The 24066-nt window shown below is 50.1% G+C and overlaps 2 protein-coding genes across 4 annotated transcripts in view; one reads left to right on the top strand and one right to left on the bottom strand.

Annotated features, from left to right (window-relative positions):
- Positions 1-13189, bottom strand: part of rida (reactive intermediate imine deaminase A) — a 29261-nt gene extending 16072 nt beyond the window's left edge. The window contains exon 1 of one of the 2 annotated variants that reach the window (XM_072468467.1): positions 13021-13189. In XM_072468467.1, the coding sequence (XP_072324568.1) occupies positions 13021-13085 (65 nt within the window). In that variant the 5' untranslated portion in view covers positions 13086-13189. Of the gene's footprint in view, positions 1-9306; positions 9443-13020 lie in introns of those variants that run through there. The other variant, XM_072468466.1, reaches the window with a different exon arrangement.
- Positions 13190-13244: 55 nt separating this feature from the next.
- The window catches only part of pop1 (POP1 homolog, ribonuclease P/MRP subunit), a 76191-nt gene continuing 65369 nt past the window's right edge, over positions 13245-24066 (top strand). For both annotated transcript variants that reach the window (XM_072468465.1, XM_072468464.1), the window contains exons 1-2: positions 13245-13378; positions 19041-19208. In XM_072468465.1, coding sequence (XP_072324566.1) covers positions 19043-19208 — 166 coding nt within the window. In that variant the 5' untranslated portion in view covers positions 13245-13378; positions 19041-19042. The remainder of the gene's footprint in view (positions 13379-19040; positions 19209-24066) is intronic.

Raw genomic sequence — 24066 nt, 5'->3', positions numbered from 1 at the left:
CTACCCGGGACAGCACTACCCGGGACAGCACTACCCGGGACAGCACTACCCGGGACAGCACTACCCGGGACAGCACTACCCGGGACAGCACTACCCGGGACAGCACTACCCGGGACAGCACTACCCGGGACAGCACTACCCGGGACAGCACTACCCGGGACAGCACTACCCGGGACAGCACTACCCGGGACAGCACTACCCGGGACAGCACTACCCGGGACAGCACTACCCGGGACAGCACTACCCGGGACAGCACTACCCGGGAAGATGAAATACCGGACAGTGACTCAGAGTGGATGGGTGGAGACGAACCCCCACCCCAAAGTGCCATGGACTCAGAGTGGGACGAAGAGCACGACACAACGCCACTGCTGTCACCAACACCCTCCACCATCGCAGAAACACTCACCACGGTTGGGCACTTTAGTGATGAGGCGTCTGGTACACTCACTGGTGCGCACAACACAGCCGTCCCGGTACAGCAGGTGGAGGTAGGAGCAGCAGAGGGACCGGGCGGTCGGAGGGCAGCCCAGGCCAAGCGAACATCTGCCGCCCAGATGGATCCCGGGTTCCTGCAGTTACCACACCCACACATAGATCCGATGCAACCACCGACACGGAGACGAGCGAATAGGGTGACGGGTGGCTTGCGGCGGCTGCGGTCGCAGGTGGAGGAGTCCACCCGCGTCCAGGAGCTGGGAGTGGTCCCGGTCATGCGTGCCACCCAGGCTGACACCGCACGGGTGGCGTCCGCGGTGGAGGCAATGGGTGCGACGGTGTCAGACATGGGGAACGGTTTGCGAGGCCTGGGGCCTTCCGTGCAGGCGGCGTCTGTGGCCCAGGAAATGGCTGCCCTCTCACAGGAGGCCATGAGCCAGTGCCAGCGCCAGATGGCAGAGGCGCTCAACGCCATAGCCCAGTCTCAGCAGGCCATGGCCCAGTCTCAGCAGGCCATGGCCCAGTCTCTGCAGACCATGGCCCAGTCTCTGCAGGCCATGGCCCAGTCTCTGCAGGCCATGGCCCAGTCTCTGCAGGCCATGGCCCAGTCTCTGCAGGCCATGGCCCAGTCTCTGCAGGCCATGGCCCAGTCTCTGCAGGCCATGGCCCAGTCTCTGCAGGCCATGGCCCAGTCTCTGCAGGCCATGGCCCAGTCTCTGCAGGCCATGGCCCAGTCTCTGCAGGCCATGGCCCAGTCTCTGCAGGCCATGGCCCAGTCTCTGCAGGCCATGGCCCAGTCTCAGCAGGCCATCGCTGAGGGCATCGGCGCCAGTGGCCATGTGCGAGCTGGCGTCGCACTGTCGCAGACAGGGTTCGACAACCCCCTGGGCTCCATGGCTGCAAACCTGCAGACCCCTGTCGATACCAGCACGGGCCTCCAGGACTGGCAGCGCCAGATGTCGGGGGCGCGTCGGATGGCCAGTCCGTTCGCATCCCCCACCCATGTAGAGGCCTGGGGGCCATCGGGCACCCCGAGGGAGGAGGAGGTGGTGTGGTCCGTCCCGGCTCCCTCTGTAGGGGAGGTCCCGGTACACCGCGACACCTCGGACTCCCCCCCCTTCCGTCCCAGGTGCATCGGGTGGGCAACGGGCAGGACAGGCTGGCAGCTCGCCATCCCAGTCGCCCGGGCCGCAGCCTGGCCCATCTAGGCCAGGACGCCCCAGGAAACGGCCGCCAAAGGGATCCAGTGTCAGAGGGCAGGAATCACAGGAGTCCACCTCCAGTTCTGCTGTACCGTCTGGGGAACCACGGAGACGTAGTCAAAGGGCCCGTAAGGCCAAACAATTAGACACTGAGTAAGTTGGCACGGGTGCAGGGCACAGATGAGTTTTAGGCGCTAGGGCACGTGCATGAACTCCTTTGGTTATTAAAGTCAATGTTACACCTACCGAAGCTGCCTTTGTGCTCTGTCCAAAGTGTGCGGGGGTGTCATGAACGTTGAGCGCAAGTGTGTGTGTGAGGGGTGGTCTTACCTCAGCCCCAGGTGAGTCTGCCCCCTTCCCCCTGGGCCGCCATCAACATCCCCCGGGCAGAGGACGGGACCGTGCGCTGCAGTGTCACAGCCGCATGCAGGGATGGTCCGGGTGGATGGTGGTACTGTGGCCATGGGTCAGACATAGTCCAACGATGTAGAGCCAGGAGCTCATCGGAGGCGGGTTGTCATCATTCTCCATGGCCTGCGATAGACACGCGTCCACCCGCAACTGGGTGAGCCCGGCCCGTTGTGCCGCCGGTGGATCGGCAATTGGGAGTGGGGGGGTGGTGTGCATGCGGGTGGGGTGTGTGGGGTTGGGGAGGGGGGTGAGGGTGCTGGGTGGGTGGATGGGTGGGGGGTGTGGGTGGTCGGCTGTTGTCATGGTGTGCGGTCTGTGGCCATACTACCCGATTCCCACGCCCATCTAGTCAGTGAAGCGGGCGTCTATCAGTCTGTCCCGTGCCCGCTGGGCCAGCCGGTAACGGTGGACAGCCACCCGTCTGTGTCTACCCCGTCTGCCCTGACCATTGCCCCCATCCCCCTCATCTGGGGAGGACTGGGCCTCTTCCTGCTGCTCCTCCACTCCGCCCTCCCTTGCCTGCGGCACATCGCCCCTCTGCTGGGCTATGTTGTGCAGGACGCAGCACACCACAATGATGCGGCCGACCCTATCTGACCGATACTGGAGGGCGCCCCCAGAGAGGTCCAGGCACCTGAAACGCATCTTCAGCACGCCAAAGCACCTCTCGATCACTCCCCTTGTCGCTACATGGGCATCATTGTAGCGGTTCTCCGCCTCATTGCGTGGCCTCCGTATAGGCGTCATCAGCCACGATCGCAATGGGTAGCCCCTGTCGCCCAGCAACCAGCCCGTCAGCCGGGGATGGCGTCCCTCGTACATGCCGGGGATGGATGACCGCGACAACACGAATGAGTCGTGTACACTGCCTGGGTGACGGGCGCAGACGTGCAGGATCATCATGCGGTGGTCGCAGACCACCTGTACGTTCATCGAATAGGTCCCCTTCCTATTAGTGAACACGGCCCTGTTATCTGCAGGTGGACGCACGGCGACGTGCATCCCATCGATCGCGCCCTGGACCATGGGGAACCCGGCAACGGCAGAGAAGCCCACGGCCCGGGCATCTTGGCTGGCCCGGTCCACGGGGAAGCGGATGTAGCGGTGCGCTATGGCATAAAGGGCATCTGTCACTGCCCGGATGCACCGATGCACCGATGTCTGCGATATGCCGGACAGGTCCCCACTCGGTGCCTGGAATGACCCCGTTGCATAAAAGTTCAGGGCCACCGTAACCTTGACGGACACGGGGAGAGGGTGTCCCCCGCCAGTGCCACGCGGTGACAGGTGTGCCAGCAGGTGGCAGATGTGTGCCACGGTTTCCCGGCTCATCCGGAGTCTCCTCCTGCATTCCCGGTCCGTGAGGTCCTGGTATGACTGCCGGGGCCGGTACACACGGGGCGCCCTCGGGTGCCTCCGTTGCAGTGGGGCCGCGACGTCCTCCTCCCCCTCCTCGTCCTGTCGGTCAGGTGTCCCTCCAGCCTGGGCGGCTGCCGCCTGCCCCTCTGCGGCAGCCTGCGCCGCCTCTCTGGCACGCTCCTCCTCCTCCTCCTCATCCAGGGCAACATAGACATGAGCGGCTGCCACCACGGCGGCCAACATCGCTGGATGGTCTGAAAACATGACGGCCTGGTGGGGGGGGGGGAGGGGAACGACGACATGTCATCATTGCCCATATCCCCTCCTCCCCCCAGCCAGGTGGCATGGACCGCATGGGTCCAACTGTTGGAGGCTGGCACCTGGCCAGGTGGACCAACTCATTTGCCCTCCCATCACCCACCCCGGCACGGACCCCCCCCCCCCAACCTCCACCCCGGCACGGACCCCCCCCCAACCTCCACCCCGGCACGGACCCCCTCCCCAACCCCCAACCTCCACCCCGGCACGGACCCCCCCCCAACCTCCACCCCAGCACGGACCCCCCCCAACCTCCACCCCGGCACGGACCCCCTCCCCAACCTCCACCCCAGCACGGACCCCCCCCCAACCTCCACCGCGGCACGGACCCCCTCCCCAACCTCCACCCCAGCACGGACCCCCCCCCAACCTCCACCCCGGCACGGACCCCCCCCCAACCTCCACCCCGGCAAGGACCCCCTCCCCAACCCCCAACCTCCACCCCGGCACGGACCCCCCCCCAACCTCCACCCCAGCACGGACCCCCCCCCCCCAACCTCCACCCCGGCACGGACCCCCCTCCACAACCCCCAACCTCCACCCCGGCACGGACCCCCTCCCCAACCTCCACCCCGGCACGGACCCCCTCCCCAACCTCCACCCCGGCACGGACCCCCTCCCCAACCTCCACCCCGGCACGGACCCCCTCCCCAACCTCCACCCCGGCACGGACCCCCACCCCAACCTCCACCCCGGCACGGACCCCCTCCCCAACCCCCAACCTCCACCCCAGCACGGACCCCCCCCAACCTCCACCCCAGCACGGACCCCCCCCCAACCTCCACCCCGGCACGGACCCCCTCCCCAACCCCCAACCTCCACCCCGGCACGGACCCCCTCCCCAACCCCCAACCTCCACCCCAGCACGGACCCCCTCCCCAACCCCCAACCTCCACCCCAGCACGGACCCCCCCTCCCCAACCTCCACCCCGGCACGGACCCCCTCCCCAACCCCCAACCTCCACCCCAGCACGGACCCCCCCCCCCCAACCTCCACCGCGGCACGGACCCCCTCCACAACCCCCAACCTCCACCCCGGCACGGACCCCCTCCCGGCACTCCCCCGGAGCCCAGCCTACTCTAACCACCCCCCCCCGCCGCACACACACACAAGCCGAGACACACCTCTCCTCAGGCAATCAGTCTGCGGCCACGCCATTTCCTGCCCAGAGCCAACCCCCCAGGCCGTCACTCACCTCCTCGCTGGTCGGCGTGAGCCTGGAGCACCGGGTCACGCCGATGAAAAGGAGGTTTGATTCACGTCGACGTGAACGGTCATCACGTCGACGGGACTTCGGCCCATCCGGAAGGGAGAATATCGGCAGGCCGAAAATCGGCTGCCTTGCGCAGACCCGTGACATTCTCCGCGGCAGCGGCGCCATTAACGCCCCGCCGACTTTTCTCCCTTCGGAGACTTCGGCGGGGGCGGGGGCGGGATTCACGGCGGCCAACGGCCATTCTCCGACCCGGCGGGGGGTCGGAGAATGACGCCCCATGTTGTTGGGGTGAGTATATTAGGACGGGTAGCTGGGAATGTAAGTGGTGAAAATGGAGCAAAAGGCAGGGTCTACAGAGGGATATAGACAGGTTGAGTAGGCAAAAACTTGGCAGGTGGAATGTAATATAGGAAAATGTGAAGTTATGCACTGTTAAGAATAAAGGAGCTGAATATTATTTAAATGGGGAAAGACTGCAGCACAGAGGGATTGAGGGGATCTGATTCATAAATCACAAAAAGCTAGAATGCAAGTTCAGCAGTTAATAGGAAAGGAAAATGGAAGTTGACCTTTAGGAAATGGAATATGAAAATAGGTACGCCTTGCTAAAACTATACAAGACATTAATTAGCCCACCCCTGGAATACTGTGAACAGTTTTGGTTCCTTTATCAAAGGAAAGATGTACTGGAATTGGAGGAAGTCCAGAGGTTCACGAGGTTGATCCCGGGTGTGGAGGGATTTTCTTCTGAGGAGAGGTTGAGTAGGTTGGGCCTGTACTCATTGGAGTTTAGAAGAATGAGAGGCAACCTTATTGAGACATATAGGATTCATTCTCAGGGGGATTGACAGGGTAGATGCTGAGAGAATGTTTCCCCTTGTGGGAGAGTTTAGGACCAGAGGGCAAAATCTCAGAGTAAGGGGGTCACCCACTTAAAACAGAGATGAGGAGGAATTTCTTCTCTCAGAGGGTAGTGAATCTGTGGAAATCTTTACCGCAGAGAGCTGTAGAGGCTGGGGTCATAGTATGGTCAAGGCTGAGACAGACATTTAAATTCAGCTAGATATGTAATCAGTAAGGGAATCAAGGGTTATGGGGATCGTAGAATTCCTATACTGCAGAAGGAGGCCATTCGGCCCATTGAGTCTGCACTGACCCTCCGAAAGAGCACCTTCCTAGGCCCACTCCCCTGCTCTATCCCCATAACCCCACCTAACCCTTTGGACACTAAGCGACATTTAGCATGGCTAATCCACCTAACCTGCAGATCTTTGGACTGTGGAAGGAAACCAGGGCACAGGAGGAATATCACACAGACACGAGGAGAGTCACCCAAGGTGGGAATCAGGCCTGGGTCCCTGGTGGTGTGAAGCGGCAGTGCTACCTCTGTGCCAAGCATAAGGCAGGAAAGTGGAGCTGAGGATATCAGATCAAACATGACTGCTTTGAATGGCAGAGCAGATGGGTCAAATGACCTACGTCTGCTCCTACATCTTATGGTAAAAGCTCTGTGGTCAACTGTCAGTGAGTGAGGTGAACTGTTAGCACCCCTCTTCCCTGATTACTGCAAAATCCAAGCAAACATAGCGCAGGGATGAAGGACTACTGTGGTAAGATGAATATGGAATTAAACTCCAGAGATGGGGTGGGTGGATGAGACTGGGGAGGCAGAAGAGAAAACTATTTGGAGAACAGTAGAATAATGAAAGAAAGTGATGCATCTGCAAACTGCACTAATTTATTCCTAACAATCACATGGCATTGGCATGTTAAACACCTATTAATAGTTAACAATAAATACAAGATAGGTCAAGAAATGATCTAACATTGCAAAGTCTGTATTGTGCAGATTGCACAATTAAGAGTTATAAACACATTTTCACTGCAATAAATAACCCCACAGCTAAACTTCTTGCAACCAGTGGTGGGGGAAGAGGACCAGGGGCGTCATTCTCCGCCGGCGGGAGTCTCCGTTTTGCCGGCGCCCGGGGGTTTCCCGACGGCGTGGGGCTGCCCCGCAATGGGAAACCCCATTGACCAGCCGGTGTTACGGAGACTCCCGCCGGCGTTACGGAGACTCCAGCCGGCCGGTCGGCGCAGAAATGTGGCGGGGCGGGTAGGAGAATTTCGCCCCAGAAGTCAATCTTTACTCAGTTTTAGATTTACTCACAAAGTGAGACATTACAAATATATACAGTGAACCACATAAGGGGATTTAGGGCCTGGTAAACAAAAGCTTGGTCAAAAAGGTAGGTTTTAAAAAGAGGAGAGGGAGGTAGAGAAGTGGAGATGTTTAGGGATAGAATTCCAGAACTTAAGGCCTAGGGCAAGAGGCAATGGTAAAATAGGGGTAATGTCACTGGATTAACAAACCAGGAGAATGCTCTGGAAGATACAAGTTCAAATCGCACCAGGGCAGCTGAATTAATTAATAAATCTTTTGTTAAGTTTTTCCAATCACGGGGCAATTTAGCGTGGCCAATCTAATCCATCGACCCTGCACATCTTTGGGTTGCGGGAGTGAGACCCACGTAGGGGGAGAATGCATTCATTAATAAATCTTGAATAAAAGGCTAGTCTCTTTAATAATGATTTTGAAACTACCAGATTGCTATGAAACAGACAGCAAGAGGTATAAAATTCACTTGTGATTCTGCCCCTGAAAAATCAGACAGGTTCAGACCATGTGAACAATGCAAATGTTAACAACCAACATTCACACACACACAGCAACTGCTGTTCATACTGACACAGACCAAAAACATCTTAACGCTATTAATATCCAGAACAGGTTATCAGTTTTTAAAACTATTAATGTTCCAAATCCTGCTGCCAATTTTCCTTGGCTGTTGTTGACTAACAGGTGGTAGTGGGTGTGGAATTATTAGAAAACTAGGACACAAGCCCTCGATGAGTCGCAAAACGTTGGTTTACAGGTGCAACAGGTGATTAAGAAGGCGAATGGAATTTTGTCCTTCATTACTAGAGGGATGGAGTTTAAGACTAGAGAGGTTATGCTGCAATTGTATAAGGTGTTAGTGAGGCCACACCTGGAGTATTGTGTTCAGTTTTGGTCTCCTTACTTGAGAAAGGACATATTGGCACTGGAGGGTATGCAGAGGAGATTCACTCGGTTAATCCCAGAGCTGAAGGGGTTGGATTACGAGGAGAGATTGAGTAGACTGAGACTGTACTTGTTGGAATTTAGAAGGATGAGGGGGATCTTATAGAAACATGTAAAATTATGAAGGGAATAGATAGGAGAGATGCGGGGAGGTTGTTTCCACTGGCGGGTGAAAGCAGAACTAGGGGGCATAGCCTCAAAATAAGGGGAAGTAGATTTAGGACAGAGTTTGGGAGGAACTTCTTCACCCAAAGGGTTGTGAATCTATGGAATTCCTTGCCCAGTGAAGCAGTAGAGGCTCCTTCATTAAATGTTTTTAAGATAAAGGTAGATAGTTTTTTGAAGAATAAAGGGATTAAGGGTTATGGTGTTCGGGCCGGAAAGTGGAGCTGAGTCCACAAAAGATCAGCCATGATCTCATTGAATGGTGGAGCAGGCTCGATGGATCAGATGGCCTACTCCTGCTCCGAGTTCTTATGTTACAGGGAGGTAGTGGTAATATCACTGGACTAGTAATCCAGAGGGGTGACTATCGATCTGAGGACGAGAGTTCAAATCCCACCTTGCTCGTGGAACTTAAATTCAGTTAAACAATCTGGAACTGAAATAAGTCTCAGAAATGATGACCACGAAACTACCATTGAATAAAAAGTATTTGATTCACTAATGTCCTTGAGAGAAGGAAATCTGCCTTTTTACCTAGTCTGGGCTATAAGTGACTCCAGACCCACAACAATGTGGTTGACTCCGCTGTCTCCAGAGAGAAGCCCCAAGAATCAGCAACCATTGTGGACCGGGACCCTTCATCTGTAATCCACCCTCTAAACACAACGATTGTTATGACTGACTTTACTTGTTGCAAGGTCAAGATTTTTAATTTTAAAAAATTTGTACACTTGTGTATTTTTTTTTGTATTCGTGGGTAGTTTGATATATTTATATATTTTAAACTTTTACCCGAATGAATTTTAGCCGTAAATTAAATTCTTTAATTGTTAATTTAAGATTGGCTTATTTCTTGAATCTTTCTTGAACCAAGATATGCACAGCTAAATACATAAATCCAAACTCTGTCCCACTTTAGTTTGTTCTAAATAAAAGAGAGAAGTCAGTTCACCCCTGTTAAACCAATCTTAACAATATAAAGTAAATCTGACCATCAGTGTACACTCAAAAAACAAAGTGCCCTATTTGAACAATAGTCCAACACACACTCAGTTCTGCCGTTCTCTGGTACCTGTTAATTCCAAGTCTGACTGGAGCTTTGGGAGTATAGGTACAAACTCTCCTTGTAGCCATTGTCGATATCATCCTCACTCCCAGGATCAGATTAATATTAAAGCTAAGTGACCTTTGGAATACATTGTCAGAATTTTATGGCTGTCATAAACACTTCTCGTCCATACTTTGGATTTTGTGACTCTTTAATCAAGACCAAGATTAGTTTGCAGAAAATGTTCTGATTCCAGTTGACGTTACAACTGGATGAGGAGATCCCAGAATGGAACCCTGGCTCAAGAGACTGTATAACTTTTTAAAAAGAAGTTGGAGGAACAGTCACAGGATTTAACAAGAAAAAACATTTAATAAAGATGAAAAAATTAGACTATGATACAATACAACTTTATTGTACCCCTTAGCTTAACAATTACACACAAGTTTCAGAATTAACACAGATTACAAAGCACATCTTAATCTATAGTGGTCTGATTAACACAAAGTTCCCTTTTAAGCACACAAGATGACTGTGGGCAAGTACACTCTGAACTCAAGTGAATGCTTGTGGATGTCCCCACAGAATTCCCCAGATGATTGTCACATGAGAGTTTCCAAACTCCACTCCCAAAAAGACAACTTTAAAATCTTTGCTCGTAATAATGTATTTCCTTAGCGGTTTGCATTCCAAAATGCAGACCAGGTTTTCCAAAGGACACTTTTAAACAAAACTTCTGCTCCACTTTTAACAGTGCATCCAGTCCAGGATTTTACACTAACCCCGTTAGAAATTGCCTCGACTGCTGTGCAAACTGCTCACGATTGCTTTAACTCTCAATTTGTAGATCGTATTAAAATGGCATCAGACATTTAGAACAAAGAAAAGTACAGCACAGGAACAGGCCCTTCGGCCCTCCAAGCCTGTGCCGACCATGCTGCCCGACTAAACTACAATCTTCTACACTTCCTGGGTCCATATCCCTCTATTCCCATCCTATTCATGTATTTGTCAAGATGCCCTTAAATGTCACTATCGTCCCTGCTTCCATCACCTCCTCCGGTAGCGAGTTCCAGGCACACACAGCCCTCTGTGTAAAAAACTTGCCTCTTACATTTACTCTAAATCTTGCCCCTCGCACCTTAAACCTATGCCCCCTAGTAATTGACCCCTCTACCCTGGGGAAAAGCATCTGACTATCCACTCTGTCTATGCCCCTCATAATTTTGTAGACCTCTATCAGGTCGCCCCTCAACCTCCGTCGTTCCAAAGAGAACAAACCAAGTTTATTCAACCGCTCCTCATAGCTAATGCCCTCCATACCAGGCAACATCCTGGTAAATCTCATCTGCACCCTCTCTAAAGCTCCCACATCCTTCTGGTAGTGTGGCGACCAGAATTGAACACTATACTCCAAGTGTGGCCTAACTAAGGTTCTATACAACTGCAACCTGACCTGCCAATTCTTATACTCAATGCCCCGGCCAATGAAGGCAAGCATGACATATGCCTGTATACTGTATATTCCCTACCTGCATTTGTGACCTTCCAAAATGCATTACCTCACATGTGTCTGGATTAAACTCCATCTGCCATCTCTCCGCCCAAGTCTCCAAACTATCTAAATCCTGCTGTATCCTCTGACAGTCCTCATCGCTATCTGCAATTCCACCAACCTTTGTGTCATCTGCAAACTTACTAATCAGACCAGTTACATTTTCCTCCAAATCATTTATATATACTGCAAAGGTCCCAGCACTGATCCCTGCGGAACACCACTGGTCACAGCCCTCCAATTAGAAAAGCATCCTTCCATTGCTACTCTCTGCCTTCTATGACCTAGCCAGTTCTGTGTCCACCTTGCCAGCTCACCCCTGATCCCGTGTGACTTCACCTTTTGTACTAGTCTACCATGAGGGACCTTGTCAAAGGCCTTACTGAAGTCCATATAGACAACATCCACTGCCCTACCTGCATCAATCATCTTTGTGACCTCCTCGAAAAACTCTATCAAGTTAGTGAGACACGACCTCCCCTTCACAAAACCATGCTGCCTCTCACTAATACGTCCATTTGCTTCCAAATGGGAGTAATGTTAAATAAGGACTCGGCTAGCCTATTTATTCTTCATGCTGTAGCCCTCTCTTGGAAGCACCATATAAACACAACTGGAACTTAACCAATCCCCATCCTTACAAACACCTTTGTCCAGCATGAATCTAACCGTATCCAACATGAATCTAACTGTAGGTTTTACCCTTCCAGGCACAGACATGTTAAATCAAACCTACGTAAAACTATATCTTGTTTTCCAATACAAATAAAATGCATCTTCATTTTGTTAACGGAACTGCTTCAGCTTTACCTTTTCTCTGCTCACGTTTCTTCAATCTGATTGGTTGAGATACACAGTGGCTTCCTTGGCTTACTGTCGAGACACTGTCTTATCTAACTACTACAAAACACAAATATAAAACGCTCAGCAAGTCTGTGGGGAAATGTAATGGATGGGAAACACTGTTCATTCACATCTATCCATAAAAACCTGGGCTACAGTCTCCATCTATCCAAATATGAAAAAGACACCACACGTATCCAAGCTGACAGAAGTCAAGCACAGATTTGCCGGAGTGTGTAAGTAGGAAAAAGGTTATCTGGTCATCGTTTCAATGCTGTTTGTGGGGCTTTGTTGAGCAGAAAGTGGCTGCCGTGACTCCTGCTTTAAGCAGTGACATAAAAAAATACTGTATTTCCTGTAGGAAGTTTTGGGACTTTCTCTGGTCATCAAAGGCTGCAAACTATACATTGGAAAAGTAATGCATTGATGGCGAAGGACTTTAGGATGTGCAAACGACTTCTAATGCATAATACTACGTAATATAATTAAACTTGAATGGCCTGTTCAATGAAGGGGGGGGGGGGGGGGGGGGCTATGTTCGTCCACAGGTTGCTCAAATACAAGTAAAATACTACAGCTGTTGGGAGATTTGAAATAAAAACAAAAAGTGCTGGAAAAACTCAGCAGAACTCAGCAGATTGTGGGCAGCACGGTAGCAGTGGGCAGCACGGTAGCATTGTGGATAGCACAATTGCTTCACAGCTCCAGGGTCCCAGGTTCGATTCTGGCTTGGGTCACTGTCTGTGCGGAGTCTGCCCATCCTCCCCGTGTGTGCGTGGGTTTCCTTCGGGTGCTCCGGTTTCCTCCCACAGTCCAAAGATGTGCAGGTTAGGTGGATTGGCCATGATAAATTGCCCTTAGTGTCCAAAATTGCCCTTAGTGTTGGGTGGGGTTACTGGGTTATGGGGATAGGGTGGAGGTGTGGACCTTGGGCCGGGTGCTCTTTCCAAGAGCCGGTGCAGACTCGATGGGCTGAATGGCCTCCTTCTGCACTGTAAATTATATGATCTATGATCTGGCAGCATTTGTGGAGAGGGAAACAGCTAACATTTCGAGTCCAATATGACGCTTCTTCGGAAATCCATCGGACTTTGTACTTTACATTTGGGCTACTTGTTTCAAAGCAAGAATGTACATTTATATAGAATCTTTCACGACCTCCAGAGCACTTTACAGCCAATTAAGTACTTCTGGCGTGTTGACCTTTAGTTTAAATGAAACTATTTTACAAGAACACAGCCGTTCCAATATGCTGATATGAATTGCCAACCTATAGTATTGTTTAAAAGCTATCTAATCCCGCTCCACCTCCTTATCAAACGTTACTGAGCAGGGTTTACCTATAGGGACCGATTGCACCCGGTGCCTTGGTGGTACTGACGATCCTCCTCACCAACGCTGCCATTCTCTCCGGGCAAGATTCCAAACAGGGCAGCCACGTGACCCTCCAGACCTACCAGTCACTACCGCGCATGCGGGCGCCAGGGCCGCACAGCAGCCCGGGAATTGTAGTTCCAGCTGGACCCATCTCCCACGATCCCCCTGAACTAAACCCCGCCCCTGCCGCGCAGCCGCACTGCCTGCCGGTCGTCAGAAGGTGGAGGCGCAGCGGCTCACGTGGTTGACGGTTGGTCTGAGTCGACCAGGTTGGCCCGCCTGACTGCAGCGTCCGTTCTCTGAACCGAGAACTTGCCGTCGGTAGGTATTTGTTCGCAATGTGACCGGATGCGGCAGATCATTTGGGGTATTTTCCTGGCCAAATACGGTTTTGATGCTTGCGGCAGCATCGGCCGGCGGGCGGGGTTATTACATCCGTTCTCCGCGTGGTCCTGCCGCACCGGTTTCGAGCATGCGCAGTTCAGCCACAGCTGTCTCGCGCCGTGATGTCTGTCTGCAGTCACGTGATCCTCACCTGATGCCCTGTTTGGGCAGTGCCTGATTCGCCAACGATGGAGGTGCTCAATTGGGACTCAAATATGGGAACTTAAACTTTTTTTGTTACTTTTTTCATGAGACGTGTTGGACCAGCATATGTTGCCCATCCCTAATTGCCCCTTGAGAAGGTGGTGGTGAGCTGCTACCTTGAACGGCTGCAGTCCCTGTGGTGTAGGTACACCCACGGTGCCATTAGGGAGGGAGTTCCAAGGTTTTGACCCAGCAGTACGGAAGGAACGGCAATATATTTAAATGGTGTGTGGCTTGGAGAGGAACTTCCAAGGTGGTGATGTTACTATATATCGTAAGAAACTACGAGGTCTGAAAATTGATAAATCCCCGGGCCCAGATGGGCTACATCCTAGAGTTCTAAAGGAGATAGCTGAAGAAATAGTGGAGGCGTTATGATCTTTCAAAAGTCACTGGAGTCAGGGAAAGTCCCAGAGGATTGGAAAATCGCTGTTGTGACCCCCCTGTTCAAGAAGGGAACAAGGAAAAAGATGGAAAATTATAGGCCAATTAGCCTAACCTCGGTTGTTGGCAAGATTCTAGAATCCATTGTTAAGGATGAGATTTCTAAATTTTTGGAAGTGCAGGGTCGGATTAGGACAAGTCAGCATGGATTTAGTAAGGGGAGGTCGTGCCTGACAAACCTGTTAGAGTTCTTTGAAGAGATAACAAATAGGTTAGACCAAGGAGAGCCAATGGATGTTATCTATCTTGACTTCCAAAAGGCCTTTGATAAGGTGCCTCACGGGAGACTGCTGAGTAAAATAAGGGCCCATGGTATTCGAGGCAAGGTACTAACATGGATTGACGATTGGCTGTCAGGCAGAAGGCAGAGAGTTGGGATAAAAGGTTCTTTTTCGGAATGGCAACTGGTGACGAGTGGTGTCCCGCAGGGTTCAGTGTTGGGGCCACAGCTGTTCTCTTTATATATTAACGATCTAAATGACGGGACTGGGGGCATTCTGGCTAAGTTTGCCGATGATACAAAGATAGGTGGAGGGGCAGGTAGTATGGAGGAGGTGGGGAGGCTGCAGAAAGATTTAGACAGTTTAGGAGAGTGGACCAAGAAATGGCTGATGAAATTCAACGTGGGCAAGTGCGAGGTCTTGCACTTTGGAAAAAAGCATAGAGGCATGGACTATTTTCTAAACGGTGACAAAATTCATAATGCTGACTTGCAAAGGGACTTGGGAGTCCTAGTCCAGGAATCTCTAACGGTAAACTTGCAGGTTGAGCCTGTAATTAAGAAAGCAAATGCAATGTTGTCATTCATCTCAAGAGGCTTGGAATATAAAAGCAGGGATGTACTTCTGAAGCTTTATAAAGCATTAGTGAGGCCCCATTTAGAATACTGTGAGCAATTTTGGGCCCCACACCTCAGGAAGGACATACTGGCACTGGAGCGGGTCCAGCGGAGATTCACACCGATGATCCCAGGAATGGTAGGCCTAACATACGATGAACGCCTGAGGATCCTGGGATTATATTCATTGGAGTTTAGGAGGTTGAGGGGAGATCTAATAGAAACTTACAAGATAATGAATGGCTTAGATAGGGTGGATGTAGGGAAGTTGTTTCCATTAGCAGGGGAGACTAGGACCCGGGGGCACAGCCTTAGAATAAAAGGGAGTCACTTTAGAACAGAGATGAGGAGAAATTTCTTCAGCCAGAGAGTGGTGGGTCTGTGGAATTCATTGCCACAGAGGGCGGTGGAGGCCGAGACGTTGAGTGTCTTTAAGACAGAAGTTGATAAATTCTTGATTTCTCGAGGAATTAAGGGCTATGGAGAGAGAGCGGGTAAATGGAGTTGAAATCAGCCATGATTGAATGGTGGAGTGGACTCGATGGGCCGAATAGCCTTACTTCCACTCCTATGTCTTATGGTCTAAGCCTTACAACACCAGGTTAAAGTCCAACAGGTTTATTTCAAACACTAGCTTTCGGAGCACTGCTCCTTTAGTGTTGTAAGACTTCTTACTGGGCTCACCCCAGTCCAACGCCGGCACCTCCACATCATTACTATATATCTGCAGCCCTTTGCAGATAAGGTAAAGGTCATGGGTTTGCAAGATGCAGTGCATCTTGTAGATGATGCATACTGGAGGGAGCGCGTGTTGAAGAATGTGTGTGGGGGTCAATCAAGTGGGCTGTTTTTTTTTCCTGAAGGAAAAAGTTTTCTTGAGTATTGTGGACAATATTCCATCACACCCCTAATTGTGCCTTGTAGATGGTGCACAGGCTTTGGAGGGTCAGGAGGTAAGTTACTGGCTGCAGAAGCCCAGCCTTTGACCTACTCGTGTCACAGTAGTCCAATTCATTTTCTGTGCAATGATAACGCCCAGGATGATGATAGAGTCAAGATTCCTGAACAAAACATGTCTAGCAAATATTCTATTGCTCAATTGAATGCTGAATTAGACATTGTATTGAGGCTCCAACTGCCTCCTCGGGTGTACATGAATGATCTCATGGAATTATAGTGAAGAAAAATAGGAAGGAGATTTCTCCCTCTCCGATCCAAGATTTATCTCAACAAACATTCTCAAAACAGGTTATCAGATCATTGTTTTTTGTGGAGCTGCTTATGTGTAAATTGGCTTGTGTGGAGTGTTTTCTATCTTATAAAAGTGACTAAACAATACTTTGGGTCATCCTGTGGTGTGTAGAACGGTATATAATTTAAAAAATATCTTGTCCTAATTGGCTGACCCTTTATCTTAAGACTGTGACCCCCTACTTCTAGATTCTCAGTACCTACCCTGTCGCACCTATTAGGAATTCCATTTTCAACAAGATCCCCTCAAGCATTTAAACTCCAGAGTAGGCCAAAGGGGCAGCACGGTAGCACAAGTGGCTAGCACTGTGGCTTCACTGCGCGAGGGTCCCAGGTTTGATTGCCTGCTTGGTCACTGTATGTGCGGAGTGTGCACGTTCTCTCCGTGTCTGCGTAGGTTTCCTCCCACAGTCCAAAGGCATGCAGGTTAGATGGATTGGCCATGCTAAATTGCCTTTGGTGTCCAAAAGGTTAGATGGGGTTACGGGGATAGGGTGGAAATGAGGGCTTAAGTGGGTCGGTGCAGACCCGATGGGCCGAATGGCCTCCTTCTGCACTGTATGTTCTATGTTCTAAATCAATTCACCACCAATTAATCTTTGCACCCCCTCTAAAGCAAGCATATCTCCTTGGGTAAGCAGATCAGATCAGAGCTGTATGCTGTGGGTGTGGTCCCACCAAAGCCTGTACAATTAAACACAACAAGTAGGAGTAGGCAATTAATAATAATCTTCTGTTAGTGTCACAAGTAGACTTACATTAACACGACAATGAAATTACTGTGAAAATCCCCTAGTCGCCACTGTTCGGGTACACGAGGGATAATTTAGAATGTCCAATTCACCTAACAAGCACGCCTTAGTTTCCACATTCCAGCGCTTGTTCGGGTACACAAGAGGGAGAATTCAGAATGTCCAATTCACCTAACAAGCACGGCTTTCAGGACTTGTGGGAGGAAACCGGAGCACCCGGACGAAACCCACACAGACATGGGGAGAACGTGCAGGCAATGACCCCAGCCGAGAATCGAACCCGGGTCCCTGCCACCGTGAAGCAACAGTGCTAACCACTGTGCTACCGCGCCGCCCAAGCCTGCCCCTCAATTTGGCCCCTCAAGCCTGTTCTATCATACATTGGGCGACCTGATTGTGGTCTCAACGCCACTTTCCCACATGTTCCCCCTTAACCTTTGACTCGCAAGCAGATTGAAAATCTGTCTAATTTATGTTCCAGTCTCCACTGCTTTCTGGGAATAGAGAATTTCATAATTTATGCAGTTTCTGAGGGAAGAAATTCCTCCTTGTCTTCTTCTGAAATGAGAAACTCTTACTTTGAAATTCTGCCTGAGTTCTAGATTCTCCCCTTGCGAATCCATAGAATCTCTACAGTGCAGAAGGAGACCATTTGGCCCATTAAGTCTGAACCAGCCCTTCGAAAGAGCACCCTACCTAGGCCCAAATCCCGCTCTATCCCCATAACCCCACCCAAAGTTTGGACACTGATGGGCAATTTAGCATAGCCAATCCGCCTAACCTGTACATCTTTGGACTGTGGGAGGGAACGTGAGCACCTGGAAAAAGCCCACATAGACACGGGAAGAAAGTGCAACCTCCACACAAGTACACAGGCAGTTGAAAACAAATTTTCTTAAACCACTTCCATCATAGAATGGTTACAGTATAGAAGGAGGCTATTTAACCTATCATGTCTGTGCTGGCTCACCAAGAGCAATTCACTTAGTCCCAATCCTCCACCTTTTCCCAGAAGCTCCGAAAATGTTTCCTCTTCAGATAATGGCCCAATTCTCTTGAAAGCCCTGATTGAATCTTCCTCCAGCACGTTTGTCAGGCAGTGTATTCCGGATCTGGCTAAATGAGTCCAAGGTGGCGCCGGAGCAAGGCGACTCTGCGAGCTCTCTCAACCAGACCCCTTTCTTTTATATCTTATCACTGTTGCACCCTATGCTGCTCTTGTTTGGCCCTTGTTTCGCACTGTAACCAATCACTGTTTGTTGATGTACCATTGTCAATTATTCTCTTTGTCTACTATGTACGTACTGTGCACGTTCCCTTGGCCGCAGAAAAATACTTTTCTCTGCGGCCAAGGGAGTAGTAAGGGCGTGGAATGCCCTGCCTGCAACAGTAGTGGACTCGCCAACTCTAAGGACATTCAAATGGTCATTGGATAGACATATGGACAATAAGGGAATAGTGTAGATGGACTTTAGAGTGGTTTCACAGGTCGGCGCAACATCGAGTGCCGAAGGGCCTGTACTGTGCTGTAATGTTCTATGTTCTGTGCTTCGGTACATGTGGTAATAAATATCAATAAATCAATCGCTGCTTAATGTTTTTTTTCTCATGTTGCCATTTGCTTCTTTTGCCAATCACCTTAAATCAATGCGAGGTTATATCATACTGTTCCATGTTATTGCACAATTTTACTAAATGATCTTTAAACATTTTTAGACTATTATGTCCGGAAGTTTGTTTGTTTATCTTAACGATGCTAAATACCCTTTGACTGGCAAGCATTATACAGTAAATAGCTGATTAACATGGGAACACAAGAGCAAAAGTAGACCATTCAGCCCTTCAAGCCTGATCTGATATTCAGTTAGATCATCATTGATCATCTACCTCAGCGCCACTTTCCCACATAATCCCTATATCCCTTGATGCCATTAGTATTCAGAAAACCTATCGATTTCTGCCTTGAACAGGCCAATTTCCACAGCAGCCCTTTAAATGTCTCTTCCAATGCTGTGTATACATAGAAACATATTTAATTGTGGAACAGCAGCTTGTAAAGGTTCATTGTGTGTAAATGTGAAAGTGTGTTAATTGCATTTTCTCTGTAAAGCTATGTCTGGAGTCAATCGGAAAGAAAAGAAATATGCCAAGTTGATGAGAAACCAGCCCAGCAATTTCACCTTTTCCTCGGCTGATCCAGGGGCTGGCAGATCTGGAATGGGGCCATCCGAACCACAGACCGATAATCCGAATTATAGCTGCTTTACAAGTCATCAAGGTAAAAGAAAATCTCTGTATAGTTTGAAGTTTTGAGCAGCGTTTCTTTGGCTTATGGGTAAAAAGTGAAAGTACTGATCCATTCATGTTGGTGAAATTTGTTATCTGTAGGTCCTAATGGCTTGGCTCCATCCAAGCTGCCTGCCTTTGAGTCTGCAATGCAGAGCCCTCCTTTCTGCTTCTGTTCCAGCGCTACAGATAATTCTCACCCCGAACTATGGAATTCCTGGTTTACCTCTGATTTGTCATCCTCCATAAGCCTGCGCTGAACATAACTTGCATCAAATCTTGTTCCATCAACCCTGTTCTCGCTGATTTGCCTGAACCCCCAGTCCAATAAATCTTCCATTTAAAAATTCTCATCTTGGTTTTCAAATTCCTTCTTGGCCTTGCATCTCCCTAACCACTGGCAATCCTGCTACACTCGCGTAATTCCCCAATTTTAATCACTCTGCGATTTTCCGCTTTGCCTTCAGCTGCCCAGGCCAGAAACTCATGATTTTTCTCCCTAAAATATTTTGACCTGTCTTAAAGCCTACCTCCTTTGAACAAATGTTTGCTCAGCTACCCTAATATCTCTTTGCGTCTACTTAATCATCATTAAAGTGATGGAAGATGTCTTTGGGAGTGCTGTCACGAGGCATTTAGTCAGTAATAACCAGCTCACTGATGTTCAATTGGGTACCACCAGGGCCACTTGGTTCGAGATCTTATTACAGCCTTGGTTCCAGTTCAAGGTCAGAAATGGGGATGTTCACTGATGATTGCACAGTGTTTTACACCATTCGCAATTCCTCCACCACCGAAGCAGTCCATACCTGCATGCAGCAAGACCGGAGCAATATTTCAGCTTAGGCTGACAAGTGGAAGAAACATTTGTACCACACAAGGATATTTACCGTAATCTGAAATCAGAGGTCGGGAACTCCAGTTTCCACTGAACTTCAGGCATTTTGCATTTGTGCTGGCCAGGAGATGGCTGCACCTGGACAGTTTGTTTCTCGTACCACCTTCAGGTCCAAGAGACAGTACTGCACAGATGCAAGGAAGGTCAAACAGTGTGAAGAAACAGGTCAGATGATCAGAACTGGGGCACCATTACAAAGTAGGTGTCCCAAAGGGAAGGTCCCGATTCAAGGAGGGGAGCAGTTGAGAGGTCCCAAAAGGAAGTCCCCAGGTGAGGGACAAATACAGGGATCAGGAATAGGTCCCGTACGCTGAGCTCAAAGAGCAGAGAAATGGGCTCCAATATAAAGAGCTGCTGGGAGGACAATTAAAATGAATTCTATATGAGAGAAGCTCTGAAGATCCAAGAAGGTAGCTGAAGGCTGGTGACTGCCCTGTGGGCAGTTGGGGCAAAGATGTACCCCATTGAAGCAGTGGTGTTCTGCTTGACACGGCTGAAGATCCGAAAACTGTGCTTGGAAGATGACACTTTAAAAAATATATATTTTTAATTCTCCTTTTTCACATTTTCTCCCAATTTACACCCAACAATAATCAGTAACGAATTTAATGTCAATCCCCATAGCAATAATAATGATCCCATCCTCCCACCCAACCCCAGACATTGGCCCGCATGTTAACATAAACAAATGACAAAAAGGAACCGGGAATCGCCCATAGTCACCATTAACACATACAGTCCCTCTCTCCCAAACCCTCCCAGCCCCCCCCCCCCCCTCCCCAATGTTCGATGTGATCCAATTCTCAAAAGTGCATAATGAATAACGCCCATGAATTGTAGAACCCCTCCATCCTTCCCCTCAGTTCAAATTTGACCTTTTCAAGCGTCAAGAATTACAGCAGGTCCCCCCGCCATGCCAGGGCACAGGGTGGAGAGGTTGATCTCCACCCTAACAGGATCCGCCTTTGGGCAATCAACGAGGCGAAGGCTACGACATCTGCCTCCGCACCCGTTTCCAGCCCCGGCTGGTCCAACACCCCGAACATGGCCTCCCGATGACCCGGGTCCAGTTTCACGTGCACCACTTTAGAGATTACCCTAAACACCTCCTTCCTGTAATCCTCCAGCTTTGGACAGGACCAAAACATAGGAATGTGGTTTGGCCCCCCCCCCCCCCCCCGCAACGTTCACACACATCTTCTACCCCCTCAAAAAGCCGGCTCATCCTCACCCTTGTAAGGTGCGCTCTATACACCACCTTCAGCTGTATCAGCCCCAACCTCGCACACGGGGTGGAGGCGTTCACCCTCCGGAGCACCTCACACTAGATCCCCTCCTCCATACCCTCTCCCAACTCTTCCTCCTACTTCGCCTTGATCCCATCTAGTGGCGCCTTCTCCTCCTCCAAAATAGCCCCGTAAACCGCCGGTACTACCCCCTTCTCCAGTCCTCCTGTCGTCAGAACCTCCTCCAGCAATGTGGAAGCCGGCTCTGCTGGGAAACTCTGTATCTCCTTTCTGGCAAAGTCTCGAACCTGCACGTATTTAAATATTTCCCTCTGCTCCAGCCCATACTTCGCTCCCAGCTCCTTCAATCCTGCAAAAGAGCCCCTAAGGAACAAATCTTTTAGTGTCCTAAATGGAAAATGACACTTGAGTATTTCAAAATCAAGGGGGACGGAATCTTAGAAGGTGAGATTAAAACCCTGCAAAGTGGGCCATTGTTGAAGCCTCCCAAGGAGGATTTGTGGAAAGAATTCTGAGGTAAGAGCTCCAGATATGGTGATTGGAAATTCGAAGTTTCAGTGAGTTTGATTGGCTCGCATTGATGTCTGGTATAGTTGTTGAAAAACACAAACTTTTAAAAAATAAATTTAGAGTAACCAATTATTTTTTATCCAATTAAGGGGCAATTTAGCATGGCCAATCCACTTAACCTGTACATCTTTGGGTTGTGGGGCTGAAACCCATGCAGACACGGGGAGAATGTGCAAACTCCACATATACAGTGATCCAGGGCCGGGATTTGACCCCGGGTCCTCAGCGCTGTAGTCCCAGTGCTAACCACTGTGCCACCTGTCGCTCTGAGAGAAACTCAAACTTGATGAACTCAATGCATTTGATGCTCGTTTCGAGCAGGAAACCAACAAACCATTGTCAACTGCGCCAGCAGCATCGAACACACCCATAACTACCGACACAGCTTCCGAAGTCAGATCCGGCTTCTTGAAAGTGAATCCTCGGAAAGCAACGGATCCTGACGGAGTCCCTGGTCATGCACTCAGAGCCTGCGCGGACCAGTTGGCAGATGTGTTTGTGGACATCTTCAACCTCTCCCTATTCCGTTCCAAGGCCCACACCTGCTTCAAGAAGACCACCATCATACTGGTGTCAAAGAAGAACCAGGCAAAATGCCTCAACGACTACCGCCCGGTGGCCTTGACATATATCATTATGAAGCGCTTTGAGAGGTTGGTCATGAGACACATTAGCTCCATACTCCACAATGCCTTGATACACTGCAATTCACAACCGGTCCACCGCAGGCGCTATCGCCCTGGCCCTACACTCATCATTGGAGCATCGCGACAGAAGGACTCTTACGTCAGACTCCTATTAATTGACTACAGCTCCGCCTTCAACACTGTAATCCCAGCCAAACTCTGATCGAAATTCAAAAACCTAGGACTTGGCTCCTCCCTCTGCAGCTGGATCCTCGACCTCCTGACCCATCGATAAGCCACAGCACCACCTCCACGATAATCCTCAAAACCGGGCCCAGCAAGGCTGTGCACTTAGCCCCTACTATACTCCCTATACACACAAGACTGTGTGGCAAACCTTGGCTCCGACTCCATCTACAAGTTTGCTGACGACACGACCGTAGTGAGTCGGAACTCAAACAATGATGAGTCAGAGTACAGGAGGGAGATAGAGAACCTAGTGACATGGTATAACAACAACAATCTCTCCCTCAATGTCAGCAAGACTAAGGAGCTTGTCATTAACGTCTTGGAGCAAAGTATCATACACATCCCTGTCTGCATCAATGGTACCGAGATGGAGATGGTTGACAGCTTCAAATTCCGAGGTGTGCACATCACCAACAATCTGTCCTGGTCCACACATGCCGACTCTGACCAAGAAAGCACAACAACGCGTATACTTTCTCAGGAAATAAGGAAATTCGGCATGTTCTCATTGACTCTTACCAATTTTTACAGAAGCACCATTGAAAGCATCCTATCGGGCTGCATCACAGCCTGGTATGGCAACTGCTCGGCCCAAGACCGTAAGAAACTACAGAGTCGTGAACACAGCAGAGTCGTGAACACAGCAAAGTCCATCTCGCCTCCCATTCATTGACTCTGTCTACACCTCACGCTGCCTTGGGAAAACGGGCAGCATAGTCAAAGACTCTGCCCACCTGGGTTATTCTCTCTTCCAACTTCTTCCATAGGGCAGGAGATACAAAAGTCTGAGAACACGCACTAACAGATTCAAAAAGTGCTTCTTCGCCGCTGTTACCAGACTCGTGAATGATGCTCATATGGACTGAACTGATTTCTCCACACATCATCTGTGCCGAATAGTACTACACTCTGTATGCTTCACCCGATGTATTTACATCGTATCGTATGTCCTATGTTTTTTTCATGCATGGAATGATTTACCTGGACTGGAATGATCTACCTGGACTGTACGCAGAACAACACTTTTCACTGTATCTCTGTACACGTGACAATAAACCCAAATCCATAGAATCTGCTTTGGTCGCACCTGTCATTGTGGAGTGTTCAGTATGTGTCAGAGGGAGTTCTGGGATTTTAAGCTCCCTGGGATAAAAAGCTCCAAGGCTATTGAGACTGGTTTACTGAGTAATCTGTTCAGACTCCGTAAAATGATCAGTTTAGCAGAGGTGCCACTTTAAGACTGAGTTTAGGGAGCTTGAT

This window comes from Scyliorhinus torazame, chromosome 11, assembly GCF_047496885.1.
Source record: "Scyliorhinus torazame isolate Kashiwa2021f chromosome 11, sScyTor2.1, whole genome shotgun sequence".
In the NCBI taxonomy this organism is placed as follows: domain Eukaryota; kingdom Metazoa; phylum Chordata; class Chondrichthyes; order Carcharhiniformes; family Scyliorhinidae; genus Scyliorhinus; species Scyliorhinus torazame.
Note: the sequence above shows the minus strand (reverse complement) of the source record. Positions and strands in the feature narration are given on the sequence as shown.